We start from the raw sequence: 24890 nt of genomic DNA, 5'->3' as shown, positions 1-24890 counted from the left end.
GCTAGAAAAGTGGGTTACGTTAGGTTAGGTTAGAACTGCGACCTCTAAGAAAACGAACTGTTGCCAGAAAAGTGGGTTAGGTTAGGTTAGAACGGCGACCCTCACTGAAAATAATTGTTTTTAGAGAAGCCTATGGAATCACGTTTAAGGTTTATCGTTTGACCACTTTTTTTTCACGTTTGTTTCATTCGTCTGTTACAGTCGTTAAATTAATTTTATTAAATGTATAGTTATAAAAGAGGCCCTATAGAATAATTAAAAACAAAAATGCGCCACGCCCCTCCTAGTGGTAAGCAGATACCGTAGGTAGTTGTTTGTTTAAGTCTGCTTGTAAATCTAGAAATAGAGGTCAATTATTGTGTGCATTACCGGCCCCTTATAATAAATATATTATGCAATGTCTTCGACTATGAACATATTTCGAGTCGACTGTTTAGTAGGTACTCTTGTATCACAAAAATACTACATGTCAAGTCAAATATGTCTGAAATCTATTTTTAGATTGTCACTTTCCTCAGTCCATTTGTAAATGTACACATATACTCGTATTAGCCCTGCTCTCAAAGAAAAGAGGTCAAGTACGAAACTTTATGGCATGCAATATCTTACCAAGCACTGACAGTTCAGTTTTCAGTGATTGTTCTTTTTACTCGTGCATATAATATATGATATATCTATATATTGCATGGAAACCTAAATCCTCTAATAAATTTAGTTTTTGTAGTCAAAAAAAGTTTTATTTATTTACGTATGTAATGGGTATTAATAACTAACTAACGCTCCTTATATTTATATTTTATTTATTTTATAAGGACCTTTTAATTTTACAAATACGAAAACACAGCCGCTATTTTGTTAAAACAAAAATAAAATATTTTTACGTAAGTACCGTTATTTAAGTTGACCTGTCGATGGTTTGACGTATACACTTGAAGAGATTTGGCGTACTAGGTTGAGCCCAATTGTCAATATTAAAATAAAGACGAAAAACTTTAGATTTTTTTTTTAACAAATCGTGACACTGAAAACATCAACCAATAACCCTTAACTGCAATTGCAGCTGCATTCTAACGGACGACCTTTGCTATAAATACGAAATGCAATAAAAAGTCTGCTTATTTGTTAGCGCCGTGAAAAAAACAAATGCACGTTCAGATGGTGCATGACATAATCGCCGCACGGATCCGGGCCACTGTGCCAAATCGACTGCCACCGATCGCTTTTTTGGCACGCAGTCAAGGGGTTATAAGGTGAATGTGTCTTGTGTGAGACAGGCCTGTGTTCGACAAAATTGGTCCTGATATTGGAAATTAATATTATAAATAAAATAAAAATACATTTTTAAAAAGGGACGTTCATGCCGGCCGAAGTTGCAGCGTGTCTAGTTATCAGACGATTTTTTTTAAACTCCACCAGCACAAGCCGAAAAGTTCACATAGGTAATTTAATTTTAGTCCCGGTACCTATGCAAGCATTTGCGTTGTTTCTGTGTCACAATTTGCAAAAACGATCACAAATTCTATTTTTACATCACCTAATCGAAAAAGGGCTTATTCGTCCCCGCTAGGAGGGATCAAAGTGGCACTTTTCTTCCCTGCTAGGAGGGATCAAACTGGCACTTTTCTGTTCTAGGACGCGTTTTTTTTTGCATAATTTTTTTAGGTACCTAATTAATATTTTGGAACATAATTTCCTCATAGGTGATGTGAAAAACAGTATGTGTCAAATGGTAGCAAAATTATTTCCACCTTGGGCGTTATCACTGGAATCCCTCACTACGCTCAAGATTCTATTTTATAATCCCACTTCGTTCAGAATTTAATGTACGCCCTCGCCGTAAATATGTCATTTTGCTCCCTTGTGACACAATCTACTATTTCTATTTAACGTTGGGATAGTGGCAAGGTATGGGTATACTTTAATTTTAACATAAAATTCAACAACTTTATGTAAACTAGAGTGTGAGTCGAAAGGGTCACCGATGGCGGTTGCCGCGGTTGCTCTTTTTCGCTTTACGAGACTAAGCTTTTGTTGTAGAGTAAATAAAGTTAATAATTTATTGCATTACAAAGTCCTCCTGACCCTAAGGCTTAAAAGGGCAGCAGCATTTCTTTTAACATAATATTTTTTCAATTTTCAATTGCTTTTGTACTGTCGGATGTTGTATCTTGAAATCAATATCAAGAAACAACATAATAAGTACTATAATTAGCAAAACATTGGAAGAGGAACTTTTTACAAAACCAAAACATCTGGTACATGATTTATTCTTTCCAATATTATGACAGAGATAATGGGTTACTCAAATGATTTCCTGATACATTATTTACCTATATCGGAACGTCAATGACAATGTTATTAGTATCAACTTCATTAATTGACATCAATTAGTCTGGGATGTGACCCCTAGATCCGTGCATTAAGGAGGACAATTCTAATGTGAATCTGACTTATTGGAATATCATTGTTACGAATCGTTCAAAAATATACCCAGTTTCGATCCTGTATTCGTTAGGATAAATAGCGAATATTTGTATTAAAAATTAACTTCACAGTTTTATATTATATAATTTATTTTAACGTCTCAATATGTTCACATAATTAATTTAATTCATATTGCATGTTTTTTAACTAAAACATTCAATGATATTATAATTTAAGTCTCAATGTTTTGATTTTAATATGGCAATACTGTATTCAAAACTTTGACAGTTAGGGCTTTCAAAAACTCACCATTCATTCTCTCGATTCCTAACGACAATTTCACTTTGCCACTTTTTGTACTTCTTCGTAGTTTAGAAAGTAAACCAGCGTTTAAACTACAGTCCACTCTTATTTCACCACCTAAACAACACCTGAGACCAGCGAAGATTTTACAATCATTGATATTGTATTTGTTTAAAAGCCGCAAAATTGTATAGCCATTTCATGAATGGATTTCATTCACAATGTGTCCAGGAACTGTTGCAGCTCGCTGGACGAAAGAGACTTATTAATCTTCAGGGATAGTTAGGAAGGTTTGTTCATCGGCTTTTAGGGCCAAAGTAGCAAAATTGTGGCTAAATCGGAACAAGGTAGTTTCGTTGTGACCATTTTCTCTCCTTACGCTTGTCACATGCATTTTACTTAGTAAGTATCTTATTGTATCGTTGCTGATGTTAGGTGGAATTAACATTAATATTCTAAACGCCATTGTTTTAGTTTTTATTACCTACATAGTTTTGTATTTGCCAATTAGAATAAAAAAAATTTAGGGGACACTACATGTGCGTAACTTAAAGCCATATTTTTCAGCAAGGAACATCAACAGGTCTTTAAAATTTATTAATTTTACAAGCCGTCGCCGAATGCTTTGTTGCAAGAAAGGCGAAGCTTGCTAAAACTACTGTCGGTAAACGAAACAATGAACTTGCAAGCGCTTTGACATTGTATTGTAAGTGCTACGGGCACGAAAGCTAACGTTCAAAAATACCTTTGACTCTTATTCAGGTATTGTAAAATGTTTACGTAATATGATGTTTCATTGTAAGAACATACCTACATACGTAAGTAGTTGAATGATTTTGACATGACTTATATTTCGTATAATTTAACCCAGTTGTAATCTCCTTCTATGTAGGGTAAACACTCCAGTGAATGCGAACACCCCCCAGTGAATGAACAAATTCACGTTTTTTATCTAAAATAAGAAATATAGCCATTTCTACCACTTGTCGTATTTTTTTTTTCTTATTAACAACTACTCAATGGCAACCCGTGATAAATTTATTTTCGACCAGTTTGAATGTGACTGGCGCTTGAAGTTTCCGTGTTTCTGGTTTTGAAGTTTTGTATGGAAAAATTAGATCCCAGATGAGAACAGTGTACGTTTGGAGCAACATATGAAGTGATTATGTAATGTTTACCTCTACAAAGTTTAATTATTTAAAGTTAAACCTTCTATAAATGTACACTTCGTAGCCGCATTATGCGATTAAGTAATTATTTTTAAAATGAAACTATCCATTACTGTCTTATCAAATGTTCTAAAACCAGCAAATGAACCGTGTGTTCATTTACTGGTGTCATCTAGATTTTTTTTTCTAAATTTATATGTAAACGAAATGGTATTGAGCTTGTTTTTTGTAATTCTGCATAGAAAACGATTCTGATTCATTCAGCCAGTATTGGAACAAACCCAATTTCTATAGGATACTAGATTTTTATGCCTACGTATGAACAATACAAAATTTGGCTTATTCATTTATTAGATTTCTACTAATTCTATGTATGAACAATGTAACCACGAACAATGCAATGACAAGTTTATTATTTTAAGCATTATTTATTTGCTGACCCTGACCTTTTTTCATCAAAATATGCACGTTGTTTCTTTTTCTTATTAATATGTAACAGGTTTCTGTGTTATTGGTGAATAACCATAATTTTATTACATTCTAATCTATTTGAAATAAATATGGAGGGATAAAAAGATATGAACGCTCACGGTGTCTCACGGAAGTTTTGTTATTATAATTGCTTAAGTTTTCATTCACTGGAGGTCTTACCCTATCTCCATTAATCTTATAACCTACCTACTTATCAACTTACTGATATTTTATCAAGCTCAATTTATTTTGCTGTCTGATCTGTACTTTTGAGAATGTTATAAAAACAAGCTAAACTTAAGCTTTCATAACTTTCAAACGATTACAGTTTCCGAGTTAAAGAAAAAAAGTTTCATACGAAACTAACATCAAGCTTTTTGGACTAAACGTTTGTCTGCTAAATAGGTACACAGACAAAGGAATAATGAAGTTATATATTTGTGTGCTATGTGCAAGATGCATAATGATATTACTAACAAAAGCGACGCCTTGTAATTGTAACCTAATTAAGCTTCTGTGATAACAAGCTTATTTTCCCCGATAACGACACATTTAAATATACAATTATTATGATAGTTTAAAGAGGAGCCTGAACTGAGTACCTGACGATTCTACCGGGATATATGTAAGCTACGATATCAGATAGAACACAGTGAGTATATTTACAGATTGTAGAAACTATTCCCCTTCTACAATATGACTATACAATGCTAACAAAAGCATAGGTAGGTTAGTTTACTGATATCACACCTGAATACGAATAATTTTACATCATCAACGTACAGCCGGACAAAACTAAGGCACATGATTTCAGGACCGGACAAGCCAAGCGGGAGGTCGTCGTATCACAATCGGGAATTTCACTTGCTAATACGGCCGCATAATATGCCGTGTCTTCTTGCGTAATATGTTTGTTTATACGTCATGTGCCGTATTTTAAACAGTTCTAAGGCTAAACAAATATTGTTGAGCTGAAAATATAGGTTTAATAGCAGTATTCATGCCACATTTCTTTGTGAGGTTTATTTCATTTAGGTTTCAAGTTTTATTTTGGTATTTGGCAAATAAGATACACATTATTATTCACAACGACGGGACTTAATCGCGTTTAAATTTTAAATATGACACTCATACGATCAACCAACTTTAAGATACTAATGACAGTAATGACAGTTCCGCGAAGCTAGAATTCAAAATTCAAATAATAAGAACAATTTTATTTTGAAACTATATTGGAGCTTAGAATATTAAAGCCTATACCAAAGTTCTGACAACCTTAGTAAGTTCTATCCTATCACAGTATCCGTTAAAACACATAAGACTCCAAGGGCATCTATTTCTATTTAAGTTGGTGAAAACAAGTCAATTAAACAAAGGGTTTGGGTCAAACGGAACGGTAACACGAGCCAAAAAGAAACAAATGAGTACTCACGTTTCGCGGAGCTCTGCGCCGGCGCAGGCGTCGGCGGCTTGGCGGTCACCGGCTCGCTCGGCTCGGCTGAAACAGAACATCTGTCAAAATACCTATTATACGACGTTTACAGAGCACAAGGTATTGTTATTGCACAGTATGTACCTATGTTACGATGTAAGTAGTATGGTCAAACTGTCAAGATATTTTTAATTTATACAGATAACAAAGAATGAAAATAAAAGACTAAAACCATTTTTAGAGTTCGGAACCCTTATATTTTTGTAATGTCCGTCTGTCCATCCATCCGTCCGTCTGTCTGTCCGTATGTCACAGTCATTTTATTAAAAATCTATAAGGTATATTGTAAGTCGCTACTAAGTTTAAAAGTTAAAATTATAAAATAAATATTTTCCCCTCACTAGCTCGGAAAACCGTATTTTATCCTTTAAAACAAGCGGGTAAAAACGCATTTTATCCACTAGTGTGAAATGTAATTTGACCTTGGATGGAGCGTATTTAAGTAGCTTTTGACAGATAACAAAACGTAAAACGCTCATAATAATGGTTCGTTCGATATTAATTATCATAAAGAAATGGTTTGAGAATTTAATAAAAAATATCTTTAGCTTTATTAATGATTAGAAGTCATAAACCTTAAAATCCCATAAGGAACATTTGTTTTTTATAATAATGTTGAATATAATTCAGAACGCACTGGTTGAGCCGATGCAATTTTAAAACGCATCGTCAGAAATGTCAACATTGTCAACGAACATTTTACTTAAAACTTTTCTCACCGAGTCCAACTCACGTAAAAATACACAATTTCCAGAGTTTTCTGTCATAATATCGTAAAAAAATGAGTGATTCCAGTGATGAAGATGATCTAACGCCTGTGGATGTTGCACTTCCCTCGCTATAGTGAGGTGAAAAGTTTTGTGTTACACACGGGTGCAAATGTATTTTACTTCTCGTGCGTTGAAACACTCGCTACGCTCAGGATTCTATTTTAGATTAACTCGCTTCGCTCGTGGTTCAACTATTGTGTCCTTTCGCTTGCTCGTGTTTCAATTCCACACTAGGGGGTAAAATACAACTTTGCACTCTTGTATAACAAATAACTATTTTACTTAGGGGGCACTTAATAAATGTAACTTAAAGTGAAAAACAAATCATTAAATGTCAACATGAGGCACATCATTCGTTCAAAAAAATTAAAAGAAAGTTTTTTGATGTGTAGTTATTGTAGCATAGTAGGTTTAGAAAGTTCTGAAATAATGTGTCCCCCCCCCTCTAAATTTTGAACAGACCGTACAATAAAATAAAACGTTTAAGAAAATAAAACGAAAGTTTTAAATAGAATAGAAATAATTTATTCGTGAGCACAAACACAAAATAGAAAATTATACAAAACAGAGAAACATAAAAAGGAGAAAGTGCCACGAAATGTGACGTTTTCAACTAAAAGGTACCACATTGTCGGTTGTCGATAAGGTTCATTTCAAATTGAAGCTTTATGGAAATAGCGCCTTATTGACAACCGACAATAAGTGCCCTTTTGGTTTAAAATGGCTCAAAAATGTCTCACCTCAGCATGTTGCTGGCGACTTCCAGAGTTGATACTTTTCAAGAAAATTATTTTGAACGTGATCGGTTGTGCCATTAATGAGTGTTTTTTTAAATAATTTTCTTCTTATCAAAAATATGTAAGTGCCGAAAGGTAATGATTTTTGCTAGTGTGGCTTTTTTGTGTCGTAAATATGAAGGTACGGAACCCTTCATTATACGTGGTTCACCACGCATTTGGCCGGTTTTAAATTAAATTAACCCATCATTCATTCCATTGGTTTGGTCTTAATTGCATAAAATAAGTTATATATTGAATATGACACATTTTACCTCCTTTTCCTCCTCCCTTTGGTCCTTAAAGAAGTATATCAAAACTACATAGTAATTGCATATATCATTTTCATTTTTGTCTAAGAGGCACGACACAGTTTGTACTGAATAAAATTATAAAAAAATTAAAGATTCAAATAATTTAAGATTAAGCTGTTCCTTCTCTAGAGCCAAAATCATAGAGGCATATATATATTCGTAAGAAAAGGACAAGTACATTTCAGCTATTTTATTACTTGCATAGGTAAACTTTATTAAACTTAATTTTACTAAAAGCTCAAAGCAAAAAATATATGAACGACGAACTGAAAAGCAGGAGGAATTAATTACGTCGACCGAATCCATTTTGAATACTTATTTACTCAACTTCATATAAATGTTATCGTGATCTTTAATACAAACTATATAATTAAAGAAATAAGGTCGCTTTTGTAATGTCAAAGCTGAGTCATATAAGAGTTTTAAAGGTTAAATAGTTGGTTTTCCGGAGCGGCATCACGTCAAAGTTGCGAAACAAAGTTGCAGCCGACAATTTGGAAAATTCTCTACCTCTTTTTTACTTTTCAGCTCAATTAACGAAAATCTATTAAAGCTGATTCCAGTGCGACTCATCTTTTGTTAAAGAATACAATGAAATTCATTGGGAATTTCGCAAAATTTAATAGGTAGTGGCCATTTTCAGTCTGTATAATTTCATTAATCCTTTGTGTAAGCTTCGATGGACAGAATTTACCTTGTGACATTGTTGCACTTACATTGGCAATTGTATTATTGTTCTGTTCGCAACATTAATTGGGAACCACTCTTCGTCGTCGTGACATCGCAAATTATTAATTTAGTATTTAACCGACGTATAGGTAAACAAACTTGTCAAATGCTGACGATGCAATGCTGCATTTCAAATAACAAGAAATGTTGACAATTTATCTATGTCAAAAATTGCCATACTTTATACACGGTGTTACTTAAGCCACTGAAAACCTGAGACATCCTAATTTTTTTTATTTTTTTTTGAACTCATCTTGAGTATTAATTCTTTAATCCGATAAATATTTAAAAAATATTAATTGTTTAGATTTATTAACAATTCTATTCGACTGGTAATTCTACACAAGATGCTTCGTCGTTTTAGTGACATCAAACAATTGCTAGTTACCATCGTAAACACTTTTAATAGATCATTTGCATACCTTACTGCAACGAGATAATTAAGGTTTACCAATGGCCAGTTAAGGGTTTGCTCATTGACAAAGAACGTGTCAAATGCTAGTATTGATATTGTTGCATTACAAACCTGTAGAATGGGCATGTAAAAATAATAAAAATTATAAAAAAATTACCCCCATTAAAACATAGCGCGATCGATTCTCCGATCGATTCTGAACAAAGTGTTTTTAGGTTTTCAGTGGGTCATGAAACACCCTGTATCTATGTGTTCTAGTCGAATTTTCCTCATTGAGAGCAATTTATAATAAAAAAAATATAATAAAAATATTTCCTCAAACAAAACAAATATCGCGTCGCGACGTCCTGGCAAACAATAACTAAGAATGCTCGCTCCGCTTTGTTTATAATTCGTCAGCGTTTCCACTATGCTTCTTATTGTTCTAAGATGCTAGTGTGAAAGCACATTTATAGGCATATATGGCATAAGTATATACTTTTCACACTTCAACAAAGACAAAATGAATGAAGTAACATAATCCACTATTAGTGGTGAAAAATTAATTTAGACATTATTCATACTACCTACGAGTAATATTATAAATGCGAAAGTGTGTCTGTCTGACTGTCTATTACCTCTTCACGCTTAAACCGCTGAACGGATTTAGTTTAAATTTGGCATAAAGATTGAGTCCCGGGGCAGGACATAGGATAGTTTTTATGTCGGAAGTCATTCCTAAAGAGGGTGAAAAGGGGGGTGGAAATGAAAAAAATAATAAATTTATGTTAATTGGTGTATGCAATGAATCATATTATGCTCAAAATTATTGCCATTAGATTTCATCCAGGCGCCATACTTACTCTAATTGCTGGAACTAATTCTGTTCAGATTAAAAAGAAAAAGGAATTATGTCAACGTCACTCACATCTGTCAAGGGAATTAAAGGGGCCCACTGACTATCAGTCCGCCGGACGATATCGGCCTGTCAGTTGTTCGGAACTGTCAAATTTATGTTCTAACTGACAGGTCGATATCGTCCGGCGGACTGATAGTCAGTGGGCCCCTTAAATCAGTCGCTTTTTTCATAATTACGGATTTTAATTTAAATTTTTAGAAATTACACCAATAAAACCTCATAATTTATTCATGGTCCTTCGAACCGGATAGATATACTCACATCTGTCAAGGGAATTAAATCAGTCGCCTTTTTTACATATTATCGGATTTTTAATTCAAATTGTAGAAATTACACGAGAAAAACCCCACAATTTATTCAAATTCCATGCAGACGAAGTAGCGGGTAAAAGCTAGTACCTGATAATTATGGTTTACCTACTTTTCGCCGAAAATTTTATTGCAGAATTTCACTTGGCAACCAACTTTTCACCAAAGTTTCATTTGGCCGAATTTCATTTCGCAACTTTACATAATCCAACCTAACCTAACCCAACCTAGTACGTCATTTTCATTTCCCAACTATGGGGTTAGGAAATGAAATGAAGGTTATGCCAACGATTGGTTTTTCAAATGAAACTTTGGCGAAAAGTTGGTTGCCAAGTGAAATTCGGCGAAATAAATTTCGCCAAAAAGGAAGTACACCGATAATTATATTCATCTCTCCTGTTCGCAAAGTTCGCTTTTTATACGCAGTAAAAGGGTTGAAAAACGCCTTTAAGACCTTTTGCCTTTACTCCTTATTCATAGACGTACTAATTGTTCAATGAAAGGTTTATGAAATAAATCACTGTATTCGTTTCATTACCTACGTTTTACATAGAATGTCGCAAAGTAGGTTCTGTGTTTGATTCGTGTGAAATCATAAAATTCTATCTAAAAGTCTATTTCACCCATAGTCGAAGAGAAAATTATATCTGGAGCAAAATGGTCACTTTCAATACTTGTTCAACAATTTACTATTATTGTAGAGAATAAGCAACATTGACACAGGAAAATTAGGTTTTTATGACGTTGGTATTTCTTACTTGGTTCTGGCACCTCCTGTGTACTTTTTTATCATAAATAAATTAGACTTATTAGTAATGGACTTGTATTTCATATTGTTTTACGGTAACTACGTATCATGCCTCGTTTCGAAAACAAGATTAATGTTGTTACATTTCTTTATGTTAATGCATTCCCAATCCCAAGGCTGCAATGATTTTAAAAAGCACTTTATCACCGTAATCACTGACAGTATTTAAATAAATATTTCGGTTGCCTTTCCGTTAAAATTGGTATTATTTACGACCTAACTCTTATCTGTTGCTTAAAGTTGAGTTAAGTCCAACTTCATGTTTATAGTCCGCAAAAAGTTACCTCATTTGCAATTTAAACACACGCCTGATTATTATATGATACAAAAACACTCACCGTGATTTTAGTGTAAATTGTAAACATTTGAGGAACCAATCAGTTTCAAATTTAATTTTAGTTTGCCTGCTGTTTTGCTGAATAGACGCTGAGCCACAGCTGGGTGTTAAATTAAGACGTCATCGAGTCTAAATTTATAATACAACCACTTTTGAATTGACACTTTCGGCGAATGTGTTTGAGTCGTTCAGTTGACAGTACTAAAGTGCGTTCAGGCCGGGATCCTGTAGTAGAAACAGTCGTAACCAGGAAGTACTGTCCTAACATTTTGGCACGGCCGCGGCCGAGCCAGTGCACTTTAACTGCTAACTAATTCGCTAAACATTTTATCGCGACTGACCTGTCTAACTTGACTTTAAGTTCTTTAACAATTATGACTAGTCGGAGTTCACACTTAAAACGGTTTAGTGAGGCGAAACGCTTGGCAAGCGGTTTAAATAAGAGCCCAGGGCTCTCGGGCACCGGGTTAGTTCAGTAAAAATAAAAGTTTGTGCGCTTTGAAATAATGCAATCGTAAAAGTGCAGAATTTGTCAATTTAGTTTTATAGTTGGCGCAGTAGAATTTATTGGAAAATTCGAAAATTTTAAAGCTAAAATGGCTTCAACACGTGCCACGTATCCATATCGATAGCTGTATTAGTAAACCCACAGATAAATAAAATGAGAAGACATCGATTTTTCCAAATTATATTAATTTTCACTACACATATTACCCAGTTCAACTATAGGTATAGTACACTAGACGACCCGCCCCGGCATCGCACGGGTGCAATGCTTGTATTATACGTATTAAACCTTCTTCGCTTCTTCTTGAATAACTCTATCTATTGAAAAAACCGCATCAAAATCCATTGCGTAGTTTTAAAGATCTAAGCATACATAGGTACAGACAGACAGCAGGAAGCGACTTTGTTTTATACTATGTAGTATAGTGTAGTAAGTGAAATATTGGAAACGAGGGTTTTATTTCGCGACGGCCGCAGGCTGTAGTGAATTAAAAACTCGAGTTTGCAATATTCTTACGCCCAGAGTTGCACACAGTGTTTTTCATCACACTTGCGAAGAAAAAAACTAAATTATAAGCGAAATAATTCTTAAATGCGATGACATTTTAAACATTCGTCCGCCATATTGTCATGTTTTGACAGCTGGTTAGGCATCGAAGGCACAGACCTATCCGGCATTCAGCCACACAATTGAAAATTCTGTAAAAATATTTTAAACACACGACACTGTGGATCATTCAATCTTGTTGAGTAAATTAGAACACTATGGTGTGAGAGGAAACGTTCTCAAATTATATCAATCATATTTAAGAAATAGAAAACAGTTTGCAGAATTGAAACACAGAAAATAATTGAGGTGTTCCCCAAGGGTCCATTTTAGGGCCTATATTTTTTGTGTTATTTGTTAACGATTTGATTAGTTATATGAACGACTATATTCCCAATTTAAATTTAGTATTGTTCGCTGATGACACCAACGCTATATAGTGTCTGCTGATTGTATAACAGAGCTTAATGAGGTAATCAACAGCGCCCTTAATGCATTTTCTGTACCTATGGTTCTCAGTAAGTAATCTTACCTTGAATAGTAGTAAGACTAAATCGATTTTATTTAATACTAGTCCCAGATGCACCGATTCCTTATTTCTTAATATAAATGGAGAAATTGTTGAACAATTAGTAAAATTCTTGGGCGTTTTGATTGACTCTGATCTAAATTGGAAGCCGCAATTACAGGAGTTGGATAATTCAATGAGTTCAGGTTGTTTTGCTTTGAAAAGTTTACGGGAAGAAATAAAAAATGAACAGCTTAAGGCGGTCTACTACGCCCTCATAGAATCTAAATCACGATATAGTATTAAATTGTGTGGTAACAGCTACCTATATAATACTAAAAGTGCTTTCTTGATGCAGAAAAGGGCTATCCGAATTATAGTTAGAATACCACAGTGGGAATCGTGCAGGGAACATTTTAAAAAACTTAAAATTTTGACTGTGTCTTGCCTGTATATTTAAGTTCTCCTATCAGGCCTATTCAAAAATTTGGAGGAAACTGAAAGCGATTACGACAGAGCTTTGAGACTTGCAAAGAGAAGAAAAGACGTTAATAGTACATTATTGTCGAGGCTCGGAAATAGCTACTTGCTGGCTGAGGATTCGTTTTAAACGGACGACCTTGGGAGTCCGTTTAATTGAATCCGAAGCCAGCAAGTAGCCTTGCAGCCGAGTCATATATAGTGCTTTTCTCAAAAATGGCGCAATAAATACAAATATAATAGAAATATTTTACAGAAGCAACGTTCTTGTGTATATATTTTCAAAGAAAAAAGTAATAAGATTTGCTTTGCCGCCGTTTTATTTTTTTAATTAAAAATAGAAGTGTATTTTTCTGCTGAAAATACGCCAACCTATTTGAGACACCTAAATAGTCGCGGTACCAACATTATAATAATAAGTACTGATCATCTGTTTGGCTGTTTAATGGACCTATGCCTGCATTTGATATGGCCACTTCAACTTTCAAAAAGTTTGGAACTCGACAAATAATGGAATATGTATGCAACATTGCAGTCCCGAAATCGAGACCGCAATGTTTTTAACTTTTTAATTTTTTGACTGACCATAAACAACGCACTTCGCGACCTACTTTTTAACCGGCAACGTCGGCTTTGCCGTCCATTTTTGAGAAAAAATAGTTTAGTGCCTAAATTCAAAATTGTACAACATTCAGCAAGCTACCAGGCAGTTCATCTTTTTAATAAACTACCGATAGAGTATAAACAGATCTCTGACTGTAAGGTATTCAAGCGCCAATTAAAGGCTTTTCTTGTAGAAAAATGTTATTACTCTATCAATGAATTTGTGAACATATATTAATTTGTATCGTAATAGTAACCTTTTTTATTTAGATTAATAATTATGTTCTTTTAGTTAACTATTTTATGCATTGTGAATGACATACATATAAATTTTTGACATTTATTATTATTATTTTATTCGTAGGTCATTAATTTAGTATTAGAATAATTTTTTGTTGTTTTGTTCGGTGAATTTACTCTTTTTATGTGACTATTTAAAGTGTTTAATGTATGTAATCATTTCATATGTATGAATGATTATTCGACACAATGTATATTGTTCAGAATTAAATAAATAAATAAAACGGTTATTAAATTATTTAAATTAAATATTTTTAAACATAAACAAAAAATTAAATTATTAACTTTAGTACCTATTTAAAAAATTTAACTCATTTATACATATGAACAAGTTTGGGAACAAATCAAATTATTTTATTAAATATTTTGATTTGTGTTTTTTTAAGTAGTCACACTACTATATATAAATTAAAAACACCTATATGACATCTATTACAGTTTTTAATTTATATATAGTAGTGTGACTACTTAAAAAAACACAAATCAAAATATTTAATAAAATAATTTGATTTGTTCCCAAACTTGTTCATAGGTATAAATGAGTTTAATTTTTTAAATAAATAAATGAGTTTAATATTTAATAAAATAATTTGATTTGTTCCCAAACTTGTTCATAGATGGCAGCACCAGTCTCTCTCGCTACAACGTAAATCCGTAAGGAGTTCGTTTAGGAGGTGCAAGCGCGCACTGCTTGCCCTTAGAGCTGGTCAAAGACGCCTAGTCTTACTAAGATGGCATATAGTCGAGAAATTCGGACGGGCACCGCCGTGGCGGGGTGGCATAGGGGTTCATGGCGTTAGCCGCGATAGCTAAAGACGCCGGTTCGAATCCGGCCTTCACCACTGGAGGGCTTCGTCACTTTTTCTTTAATATATGACATCTATCACAGTTTTCATTTATACCTAGTTAATTCGTATGAATGAGTAAAATAATAATAAAAAATATCTTTGTCCTTCAGTACACCTGCATGAAATAAGATATTTTTCGAGCAAGTGTGATTAGAAAGGTAAATTAAAGTGTACTTACTTACAAAAAGAAATGGTTTATGGAGTAGCTGCGGGCGAGCGGCCAACCACCCCGCCGACTGACATTTGGAATATAACAACAGTACGAAAAGTCAATAAACATTTCAGCTTTTTTACGATATTGTTGCCACGAGACTGCAACTCGTAACCATTGTGTGCCAAAAAATAGCGTTGCAAATTAGTTGACCAAAAATGCAAGGGTTTTACTATAAGAGCTCTATTCAAAACTTCAAATGAGTGGTAGGTATGTAAACGTGTTTAAATCCAGATACATCTTCTTCCTCGCGTTATCCCGGCATTTTTGCCACGGCTCATGAGAGCCTGAAGTCCGCTTGATATCTATCTCAAGAATCTTCAATACAAATACAACAATTAAAAATCACCTCTTACCTTAACAAGCCTGATGAACAAATTCAGATCCGCAATACAAAAACTACTTAAATTCCTTGTTCTAAAATACAAGTCTCCTTCATAAATTATTTGAAGCAATTACTTCTAATTTGTTTTCGTCCCGCAAGGGCCTAGCGACCCAAAATCCCTGCCCACATTATTGACAGAGCCCTTAGAAGCGGCAAACATTTTCAAATAAAGTTGTCTGTCTCAATCACTGTTAAATCTGTCGAAGTCTTCATTAAAGTTCCAGCGAAGCATCTAAAGGAAATTTTATTACAACTCAATAATTTAATGAAAGGATATCTCTCGACAAAACGATGGGTTGATTTTTGAGAGCTTTGTGCTCGTGTTCTCATTGATTATCGACCGCAAGGAATTCGAACACTGACGATTCACTGTAACCATTACCTCAAGATCCATAACAACTGTGCGTAAATAGAAGCTATTATTTATACTGATTCTCTTGAGAGTTCGACTCGCCTGCGGCTGGCAAGAAACTGGAATATGCCTCCACGAGGAGCCGGAACGCTTTTAGTAAGATTTCAAAAGCCTATTTTCCATTGAACTAGAGAAAAAGCGCTGTTTTTCCGCTAACCCTTTGTGTGTAATAAATAGTAAGGAAAAGGCTCAGTTGACTTAGTGGCCTTTTTGAATTTGAATTTGAATTTGAATTTGAATTTTTCTTAATCTGAATTGCTGATTTTTGTTGAATTTGAACTCATTTGTGAGTATTTTTTTTTAATAACACAAATCTTGACTGAAACAAGGATAATCATAAAAAATCACGTGCCTACATAAGTAAACTTAAACATGTACATAGTACTACGTTAACACGCACTAGCTTATATTAGTAATACCTAATGAAATAGTTTGTCATTAAATACAGGCTCTGCGTGTCTTTGAACGTAAGTAAGTAAGTAAGTAAATATTCTTTATTGCACCAAAATTATACATTTTACATACATGTAAAACTACAAAGAAATATTTAAAGAACGTAGAGCTACTTTTCTGAAAAATAGCCTGTAAATATATCGGATTCTAAAAAGATATACAGTAGGTAAATAATGAACTTAAAGAATAAACGATACTCGCCGATAGTTAAACAGACCACCTCTCTCGCTTCGTTAGAGAAGAAATCAAGCGGACTCCTCCAGATATCGGAGAAATTTGCAAATAATGTATTTAAAGTCGGGTCGGTAGCACTTTGTTTCAATGAAATCAGATTATCCGTGCGCTGCAGGCGTAATTCGTTTTAAATTTCTAACAGTTAAAATGGAACGGGAAATATTAAACGTAGTTTGCTATTTATAAACAACGCTCGATTTCGAAGTAATTATGTTCAGGTTATATTGATGTGCTTTAATTACGGAATATAGATGCTAAATTTGTTTACCAATTTACTTCTTAATTTAATACTGACTTGTAGTGTGTGTTCTTCGAAAGTCTTTGAAATAAATAATCATAACAATACAGTAGAACTATAACAGAAAATTAAATGTCGAGTACCTGCATGCGTCTGTACGTAGCGCGTCTACTGTTTACAAACTGTAGAGACTACGCCGATTCTTTACTGAAAATAAAAGTAATTATTTTAAACATACCGCTGTATATGATTCCTCAGGTTTTCTATAAGATCACTAACAAATCCGTAAAAAATGTCCAGGTCAGAGACCACGGCACCGGCACCGAGGTCGGGGGGCGACTGTCACAGGGCACGCGCCCACAATGGAGTTCTATATGTAAATCACAATAAAATACCCGCTTTGTGCACTGATTGCGACATGCTGGGCTAAACACCCGACTGTCCAGGTCTCGTGTTTACTAATCAAATGACAAAACACCTAATATGCTACGCATTTTGGTTTAGTTTTGCGTATGAACATTGTGAGTTTTCTGAATTAATCATTGGCCTTTAGATGTGCATAGATTGCACCGTTTAAATTCAATGTCTATAGATTAACCAAAATAGTTTATAAATATTAACTATAATGCCTGCCGTTTGCCATGGCAAACGAAATTTGAGTTGAATCAATTAGTCTTAAATAATGACCACATGTTATTCTGCGTCTAAAGCTCCCTCCAGACTATGCGCGTGAATCGCGGCGCGACTTCGCGGAGCGAACGTATTGCGACGTTGACGTATGACTCCACATTCGCACAACTGCACGGCGATTTCACATTTCGACAGTTTGGTTTGCGGAAAAGCATCAGCGGCTCGAGTTAACTGTTAGTTATCTTTGGCATCATACGTGATTTAGCTGTTTTTCCATTTTGTTTTGTTGTAAAATCGTAAAATATAGCTGCTTATTATAATATAATCATAATATTATAATATTTATCTTGCCACAGAGGAGCCAAAATAATGCGTAATGTGGATTCTTGCAAGTTCGCTTTCCTTTGACGCGGGCCGAAATACCGACAAAAAACGGGGAACAAGGCGCGAAGGCGTGAACAATCTGCGAAACCGACGCAATACTCGCATTCGCGGCTTCACGCCGTGATTCGCGCACGAGTGTGGAGAGCGTGATTACATTTACAGTTTTGCGAATAAATATATTTTTAATTATGTATATATTTCCTATTAGTATGTTATTGTGCCCTATGTTGGTTATGGTGGTATGGGCTAGGAGGATATAATCAACGGAGAAGCCTTGTCTGTAATTTGTTGTACAAAAAAGTCTGCAAATTTTTGCGGGGGAGGGGAACGTCAAATGTATACGTAACGTCAAAATAGCCACGTCAGATAAACGTCAGTCCATACATTGTGTATGACCATTGGCCGACTATTTTCGACAGAGGGGAAAGGCTGTTAATGGCTACTCCGTTTGGTTATATCCTCCTAGCTTTTGCGTGGCTACAGATTGCTATAATAATTCGATTATTCATAGCAAAACTAACGATATTCCTGGACTTAGTCCAAATACAAGCTGTCTAAACCACGAGCTACTATCCTCTAATACAGATTCGCTTTAGTGAACGAACATAAATCCATATTAGTTGACTATACAAGACCAATACGGGTTTCCCACGCTGACAATAGTATTTACTGTCTCGTTGCAGTTGTACTGTTGAGTTAAACTTTCAAAGCTCCTTATTGTTTGCAATGAGGAATGGAGCAAGTGTAGTTAGAAGTTAGAAGACGTAAGATATGGGAATTGTACATACCCTTGCATGAGCTTAACAATAAGGCAAGAGCGAATTTTAAATATTTATTAAATCATCAAATCATCAAATTGTATGCAAAGATATTGATTGAGAGAGTAGTGAAAGAAACCGATGAAAAAGTATGGGATGCACAAGCGGGATTCCGAAAGGGTATGGGATGTACGGATCAAGTCTTTTCCTTGCGATGCATAGCCGAAAAGTATTTGGCCAAAGGTCAGAAGGTCTATTGCGCTTTCGTGGATTTGGAAAAGGCTTATGACAGAGTGGTGAGGAATGAACTTTGGTCGGTACTGTCGGTGTATGGATTGAGCGGCCGTCTCATTCAGGCACTGAAATCGCTCTATGAGGATGGAATCTTGTTCTTGCTCTATGAGGTTGTGCTTGTGTGAGAGTAAACGGGTCGTACACTGAGTGGTGTAGCATCGAAAAGGGTTTTAGGCAGGGATGTGTAGCGTCACCGTGGCTGTTTAATCTGTTCATGGACAGTAGTTTGCATGATTTGAGAAATGATGAGTGTGGGCTGAGAATGAGTGGGTTACCCGTCAAATGTCTTCTTTACGCTGATGACCTGGTATTGCTAGCGTCATCGGGTGAAGAGTTGCAGGAGATGGTAACTAGAATGCATGGATCTTTTGAAAGGAAAGGAATGAAAATAAATGTAAGTAAGACGAAAGTTATGGTATTTGAAAAGGAGGAATATATGAAAAACTGTGAAATTTTGATTGGTCAAGAAAGAGTAGAACAAGTGAAAGAGTTTGTGTATCTGGGAACATTATTCACTAGGGACGGTAAGCATGATAAAGATATTGAAAGGAGAGTGAGTGCTGGAAATCGCGTGAATGGGGCACTTAACGCTTTTATGAGCAGCCAAAAGGTGTCGCAAAAGGCACGGTTGGCTGTGCATAGAGGGGTGCTGGTGCCTACACATATGTATGGTAGCGAAAGTTGGGTATGGCAGAAGAGGCATCAAAGCCAAGTCAATGCAGTGGAAATGAGAGCGTTGAGAAGTGTATGTGGGGTGAGATTACAAGATAGAATTAGGAACAGTGTGATAAGGGAAAAGTGTGGACTGAGCGAAGATGTAGTGACAAAAATTGAGAAAGGTATGTTGAGATGGTTTGGACACGTGGAAAGAATGAGTGAAAGGAGGCTAACAAAGAGAGTATATAAGGGAGAGGTAGAAACGGGAGTTGGAAGGGGCAGACCTCGGCGGACTTTCTCTGATCAGATCGGGGAAATCCTGAAGAAAGGCCAGGTCAAGAGCACCGTAAACCGGCGAGTGTGTATGAGGAATGTTATGAAAGTGAAGGAAGCGAAAGAGGTACGTCAGGATCGTAGCAAGTGGAAATCCGTGGTCTCTGCCTACCCCTCCGGGAAATAGGCGTGATTATATGTATGTATGTATGTATGTATATATTTAATATGTCTAGGTCTCATGGAATTTGTGTTATTAAGATAAGTGTATTTTTTCCAATGCGCGAAATTTACTTTCCTAACTCGTATAATAAGTTTTTGGCAAAAATTTTATTTAGGTATAAGCTTTTATAGCTGACTGTAAATTTCTTTTCACAGGCAACCAATACGGGGTGTATTTGTTTGACATAATTATTGAAAGTCATAATGTAATGATTGTCATATTATCATTAGCATAATTCTGAAACCGTTAACTTTTCAGGATTTTCCTCAGGTTATCCTATAAATAGGTTAGGTTAGGTTTGTTTTATGTTTTATGTTTTGTAAAAAAAAAAGGTTTGTTTTATGGCAAACCTGATAAGTTACGCCTTTTTGAAAAAAACCAAGTTATGATTAACGAAAATGTGGACAAACAATATATTATGACTTAAAACTATATGGGAAACAATAGAGACCCAACTAATACTCATCGAGCCAACTTTTAAAACCCCAAACACAATTAGGTTGCGTTGTCTTATCACGGAGTGCCTATGGCCACCTCCTGTCCCCATCATCAGATCAGCTCGATGGTACCATAATATTGCATTGTCACCCGACTCACATTTTTGAACTTGCCTGAAAATAAATGATTTTTGATTTAATATGTACCTATGCAAATTTTCAGCTTCATTCGAAACCGGGAAGTGGGTCTTAACTTGCAAGATTTGATTATAGACCCACACACTGACAACGGGACAGGTTAACTAAATAAAAGCTTGTAATGACAAGTTTTGAAGTATCCAGCTTTGCTTATAAACTTATACACGGTGTTACTTGAGCCACTGAAAACCTGATACACCCCAACAGATTTTTTTATTTTGAACTCATCTTGAGTATTTATTCTTTAATCCGATAAATATTTAAAAAAATATTAGTTGTTTAGTTTTCTTAACAATTCTATTCGACTGGTAATTCTATACAATATACTTCGTCGTTTGAGTGACGTCAAACAATTGCTAGTTACCATCGTAAACACTGTTAACTGACCATTTGCATACTTTACTGCAACGAGATAATGTTTACCGATGGCCAGTTAAGGGTGTTGCTCATTGACAAATAACGTGTCAAATGCTAGTTATTGATATTGTTGCATTGCATTACAAACTTGTAGACTTGGCATGTAAAAAAAAAAAAATACCCCCATTAAAATATAGCGCAATCGATTCTCCTATCGATTCTGAACAAACTGTTTTTAGGTTTTCAGTGGGTCATGAAACACCGTGTATAATAATAATCTATACCAATATGCTAACAGCAACACATTTTATGTATGATATATTTATATGGCGGAACTGCAATAACATTCACAGATCGTCAATGTTATTGCAGTTCTATCGACGCTTTTCTATATCTAACTACCCGTCAAAATACCAAAACAATCCTGATAACTCTGTTCCAAAATAAAGTGTAAGAATAAGATATAAGATATTAGTGCGTCTGAAACTAAAGAGGAATGGGTACTTACTTGTCAACTTTTCTAAAATTCATTTTTAATTAAGTTAAAACGTCTACAAACGAAAACTAAAAAAAACTTAGAAATAAAGGAAAAGTTGAAAAACTCACTCTTGGGTCAGACTCAAACTCGCGACTCTGAGATACCAACCCACCCTTCTACCAACTACCGAGACTTACCCGTTGACAGCGAAATAGGTACCTTCTTAAGGCGCATACGACGGATATGACAGAAATATTAGCCCTCTAAAAACGCATATGAAGAATATAGTGGAAAAATTCGCTGTCAACGGGTAAGTCTCGGTAGCTCAGTTGGCAGAGCGGCGTGCTGGTATCCTGGATTTGCGAGTTCAAGACCTTTCGACAACAGGGGGCCTAGCCAAGATGGCAATCGTTGATAGCAAACGCCAATCGTTGTTATCTTAGCGACCCCCCCCCCATGCGCATTCGCGGTTCGTTCCATTATCTCTGGACAGATCTACAAATATATCAGCACCTTCAAATTATGTGCCAGCGATCGTTACATTCAAATAGATGACTAAAAGTATATCAGTCTCTTTGTTAAGTTACTACAATGCGCAGTTCCGTGCACCGTGATTGACATACAATTATATTGTCCAAAGACGAGGTGTGGTGGCTGTCAGGCTAATTGTCCGGGTCCTAACATCCATCCATCACCCGCGTCATCCACGTCACACGCATTCAGCGGTACTGACCGACCTCAAAGTGGGACACGGACGCCTTGCGAATGAAAAAGTTTCAATTGGTTAGCTGAATTGCGGCTATTGGAAGCCTATTGGAAGTAAACAGTGGAGCAGTTTAGGCAAATGGTCCTTCAGGCTAACTGTAGTTTTATGTACAATGAAGAAAATAAAACTACTGTCCTCTTTATGTTGATGGCATGACCTTTTCAGACCCGATTAATGTAATTCTGTAATGTACCCCTAATTTTCAAACAAAATTTCACTAGCATCAAAAACTAATTTCATGAAACACGATTTTCCGGTTATAAAAGCAAAAGGCAACTTATTTAGTAATAGAAACCTTCAGGAATATTTTTTCTCTACAAACATTAGAGTTTAACATAGTAGCAGTATGTCTTTCTACTGCGCTTTAATAGTTAATCGCACTAACATACTTGTTAGAAAGAGGTATAAAATAAAGACGCATCATTAATATCATACAGAAAACCTCAAATACCTAGACTAGTAGAAAATTTGTATACATATAAACTTCTTGATAAAAACTACCTTTTTGACATTTCCTGCAGCAAGTGCAATCGGCAGCATTAATGCAGCAGTATTACAGCGCGACATGTCAAAACCGAATCGCCGCCCAGAATTGTCAGTTACTTTCACATTTGCGGCAGCAATGCAGTCGAAAGCAATGTCGCGACGCAATACTGCAGCAATAATGCTGGTGCATTCTGAATCCGAACGGTATACCTTAAGCTTAAGACAGATGTATTTATACGTATAGAACCTCTGTCGCTCGTCGCGCGTTAGTGGCGCCGTAAGTGTCGCTTGGCTCGGAACTGCACCTTAATAAAGAGTTACGGATCACGGAGTTAATGCGACAAATACTTAGGTATTAAAAGTTCATGGTATGTTTACACAAGAAGGATTGTTTGTTCTTTTTAGGGTTTCGTAGTCACCCAGAAACCCTTATAGTTTCGCCATGTCCGTCTGTCCGTCCGCGGCTTTACTCCTTGATCGTTAGTGCTAGAAAGCTGCAATTTGGCATGGATACATAAATCATGCATGGCGACAGAACGGTAGAATAAAAACTAATAAAAATTAATATTTTCGGAGATAATCGTTTCGAACGAAAACAATATGTGTGCGTTAGAGGGGGGGGGGGGGGATCTAACTTTTGAACCAAAGGTCCAAAAAATATAAAAGAAATCGTGAAATAAGAGCTTAATAAATCCTTTCAACGAAAACTATAGCGAACATCCAGCCGTTTCTGAGTTATTGCAAAAAATCTTATCTTCTTAGTAAAAAGCCCTCATGCTTGTAAAATGTACATGATACTTACTACTTTGGCCTGTTCTGACAGAATTGTAACTACGAAACCCTATACTGAGCATGGCCCGACATGCTCTTGGCCGATTTCATTTTTTATTAACCTTTAAACTCTGAATTTCTGAACGAAGTCATAATGAAAATGCTTCGCTAAGGTATACGCTGAAGCTCAAAAAGTTTTCAATCACGGTCTTCTTTTGTTGTCAGTGCGGCGTTATTAGCTTTGTGAACTTTGAGAGTTAAACAGTTAAACAGAAATCTGAAATTAGACAATAATATAAATATGTACCTAGAAATAGTCAGTTGAAGCGAAACATTACTTATTTAGTTATTAAAAATGATTTTAAATTGAAAACTTCATTGTCTATATTTACACAAGTTTGTTTGTTCTCATCTTTTTTGATTAATACTTTCATATGTGTGTGGTGGTCAAAAATCGTGGGTTGTATTCAACCCTCACCTTAGCCTGGCAGTTTTTGCAGTCCGCCCACATTTATAAAAAAATATTTTTTATTTCAATATTGAAAATATGGTTTCTTCATTGCTTAAACTATTTTTTTAAGCATGTCAGTACAAAAAAATAATAACAACTTACAATTGTAACTTAAGACTAGTCAAAAAGTCGCCTCCGAGTTGTCATCACTCTCTTAGCCGCGTTACCACGTTGAATGGCGATGGACAACCTTTGCTTAAAAAACACAAAGTTTATATAATTAAAATGGCCATAAAACAGGGTAGAAGGGTTCATCAATTGAAGTGTTATTCTCTTGTCGGTGGAGTATCTTCCAGCTTTCCCTAACCTGCGCCAGCTCTTTGACTTTTTGATACGACATGACTTTGTCTTTCACTTGATCTAAAAAGCTGCGTCTGGGTTTTCTTCTACCCCGCTTGCTTCATATCCGCCCCTCCAGGGTACTTTTAAAGGAATGGTCGTGTCGTATTAAGTGTCCAATCATTTTTCCGCGCCTATTTGCAATAGTGTTCAGACTAGCTCTCCTTTCACTCACTCTTCTTAGCACCTCCTCATTCGTTATCCTGCCTCTCCAACTAATGCCTTCCATTCGCCTCCATCACCACATTTCATATGCTTCCATGCTCTTTCTATCACTTAGGGTCATTGTCCACGTTTCACTTCCATAAAGGGCTATAAATACTCCAGATGCACACCTTAAACAGTAGCTTCTCGCTTCTACATCACAAACGGGATTTCAATGAAACGG

The 24890-nt window shown here is 35.4% G+C and overlaps 1 protein-coding gene across 4 annotated transcripts in view; it reads right to left on the bottom strand.

Moving 5' to 3' along the window:
• The window catches only part of LOC134743561 (uncharacterized), a 252919-nt gene that overhangs the window by 121261 nt on the left and 106768 nt on the right, over positions 1–24890 (bottom strand). For all 4 annotated transcript variants that reach the window (XM_063677074.1, XM_063677076.1, XM_063677075.1 and 1 more), the window contains one exon: positions 5800–5865. In XM_063677074.1, the coding sequence (XP_063533144.1) occupies positions 5800–5865 (66 nt within the window). The remainder of the gene's footprint in view (positions 1–5799; positions 5866–24890) is intronic.

This window comes from Cydia strobilella, chromosome 8 (assembly GCF_947568885.1).
Source record: "Cydia strobilella chromosome 8, ilCydStro3.1, whole genome shotgun sequence".
Lineage (NCBI taxonomy): Eukaryota > Metazoa > Arthropoda > Insecta > Lepidoptera > Tortricidae > Cydia > Cydia strobilella.
Note: the sequence above shows the minus strand (reverse complement) of the source record. Positions and strands in the feature narration are given on the sequence as shown.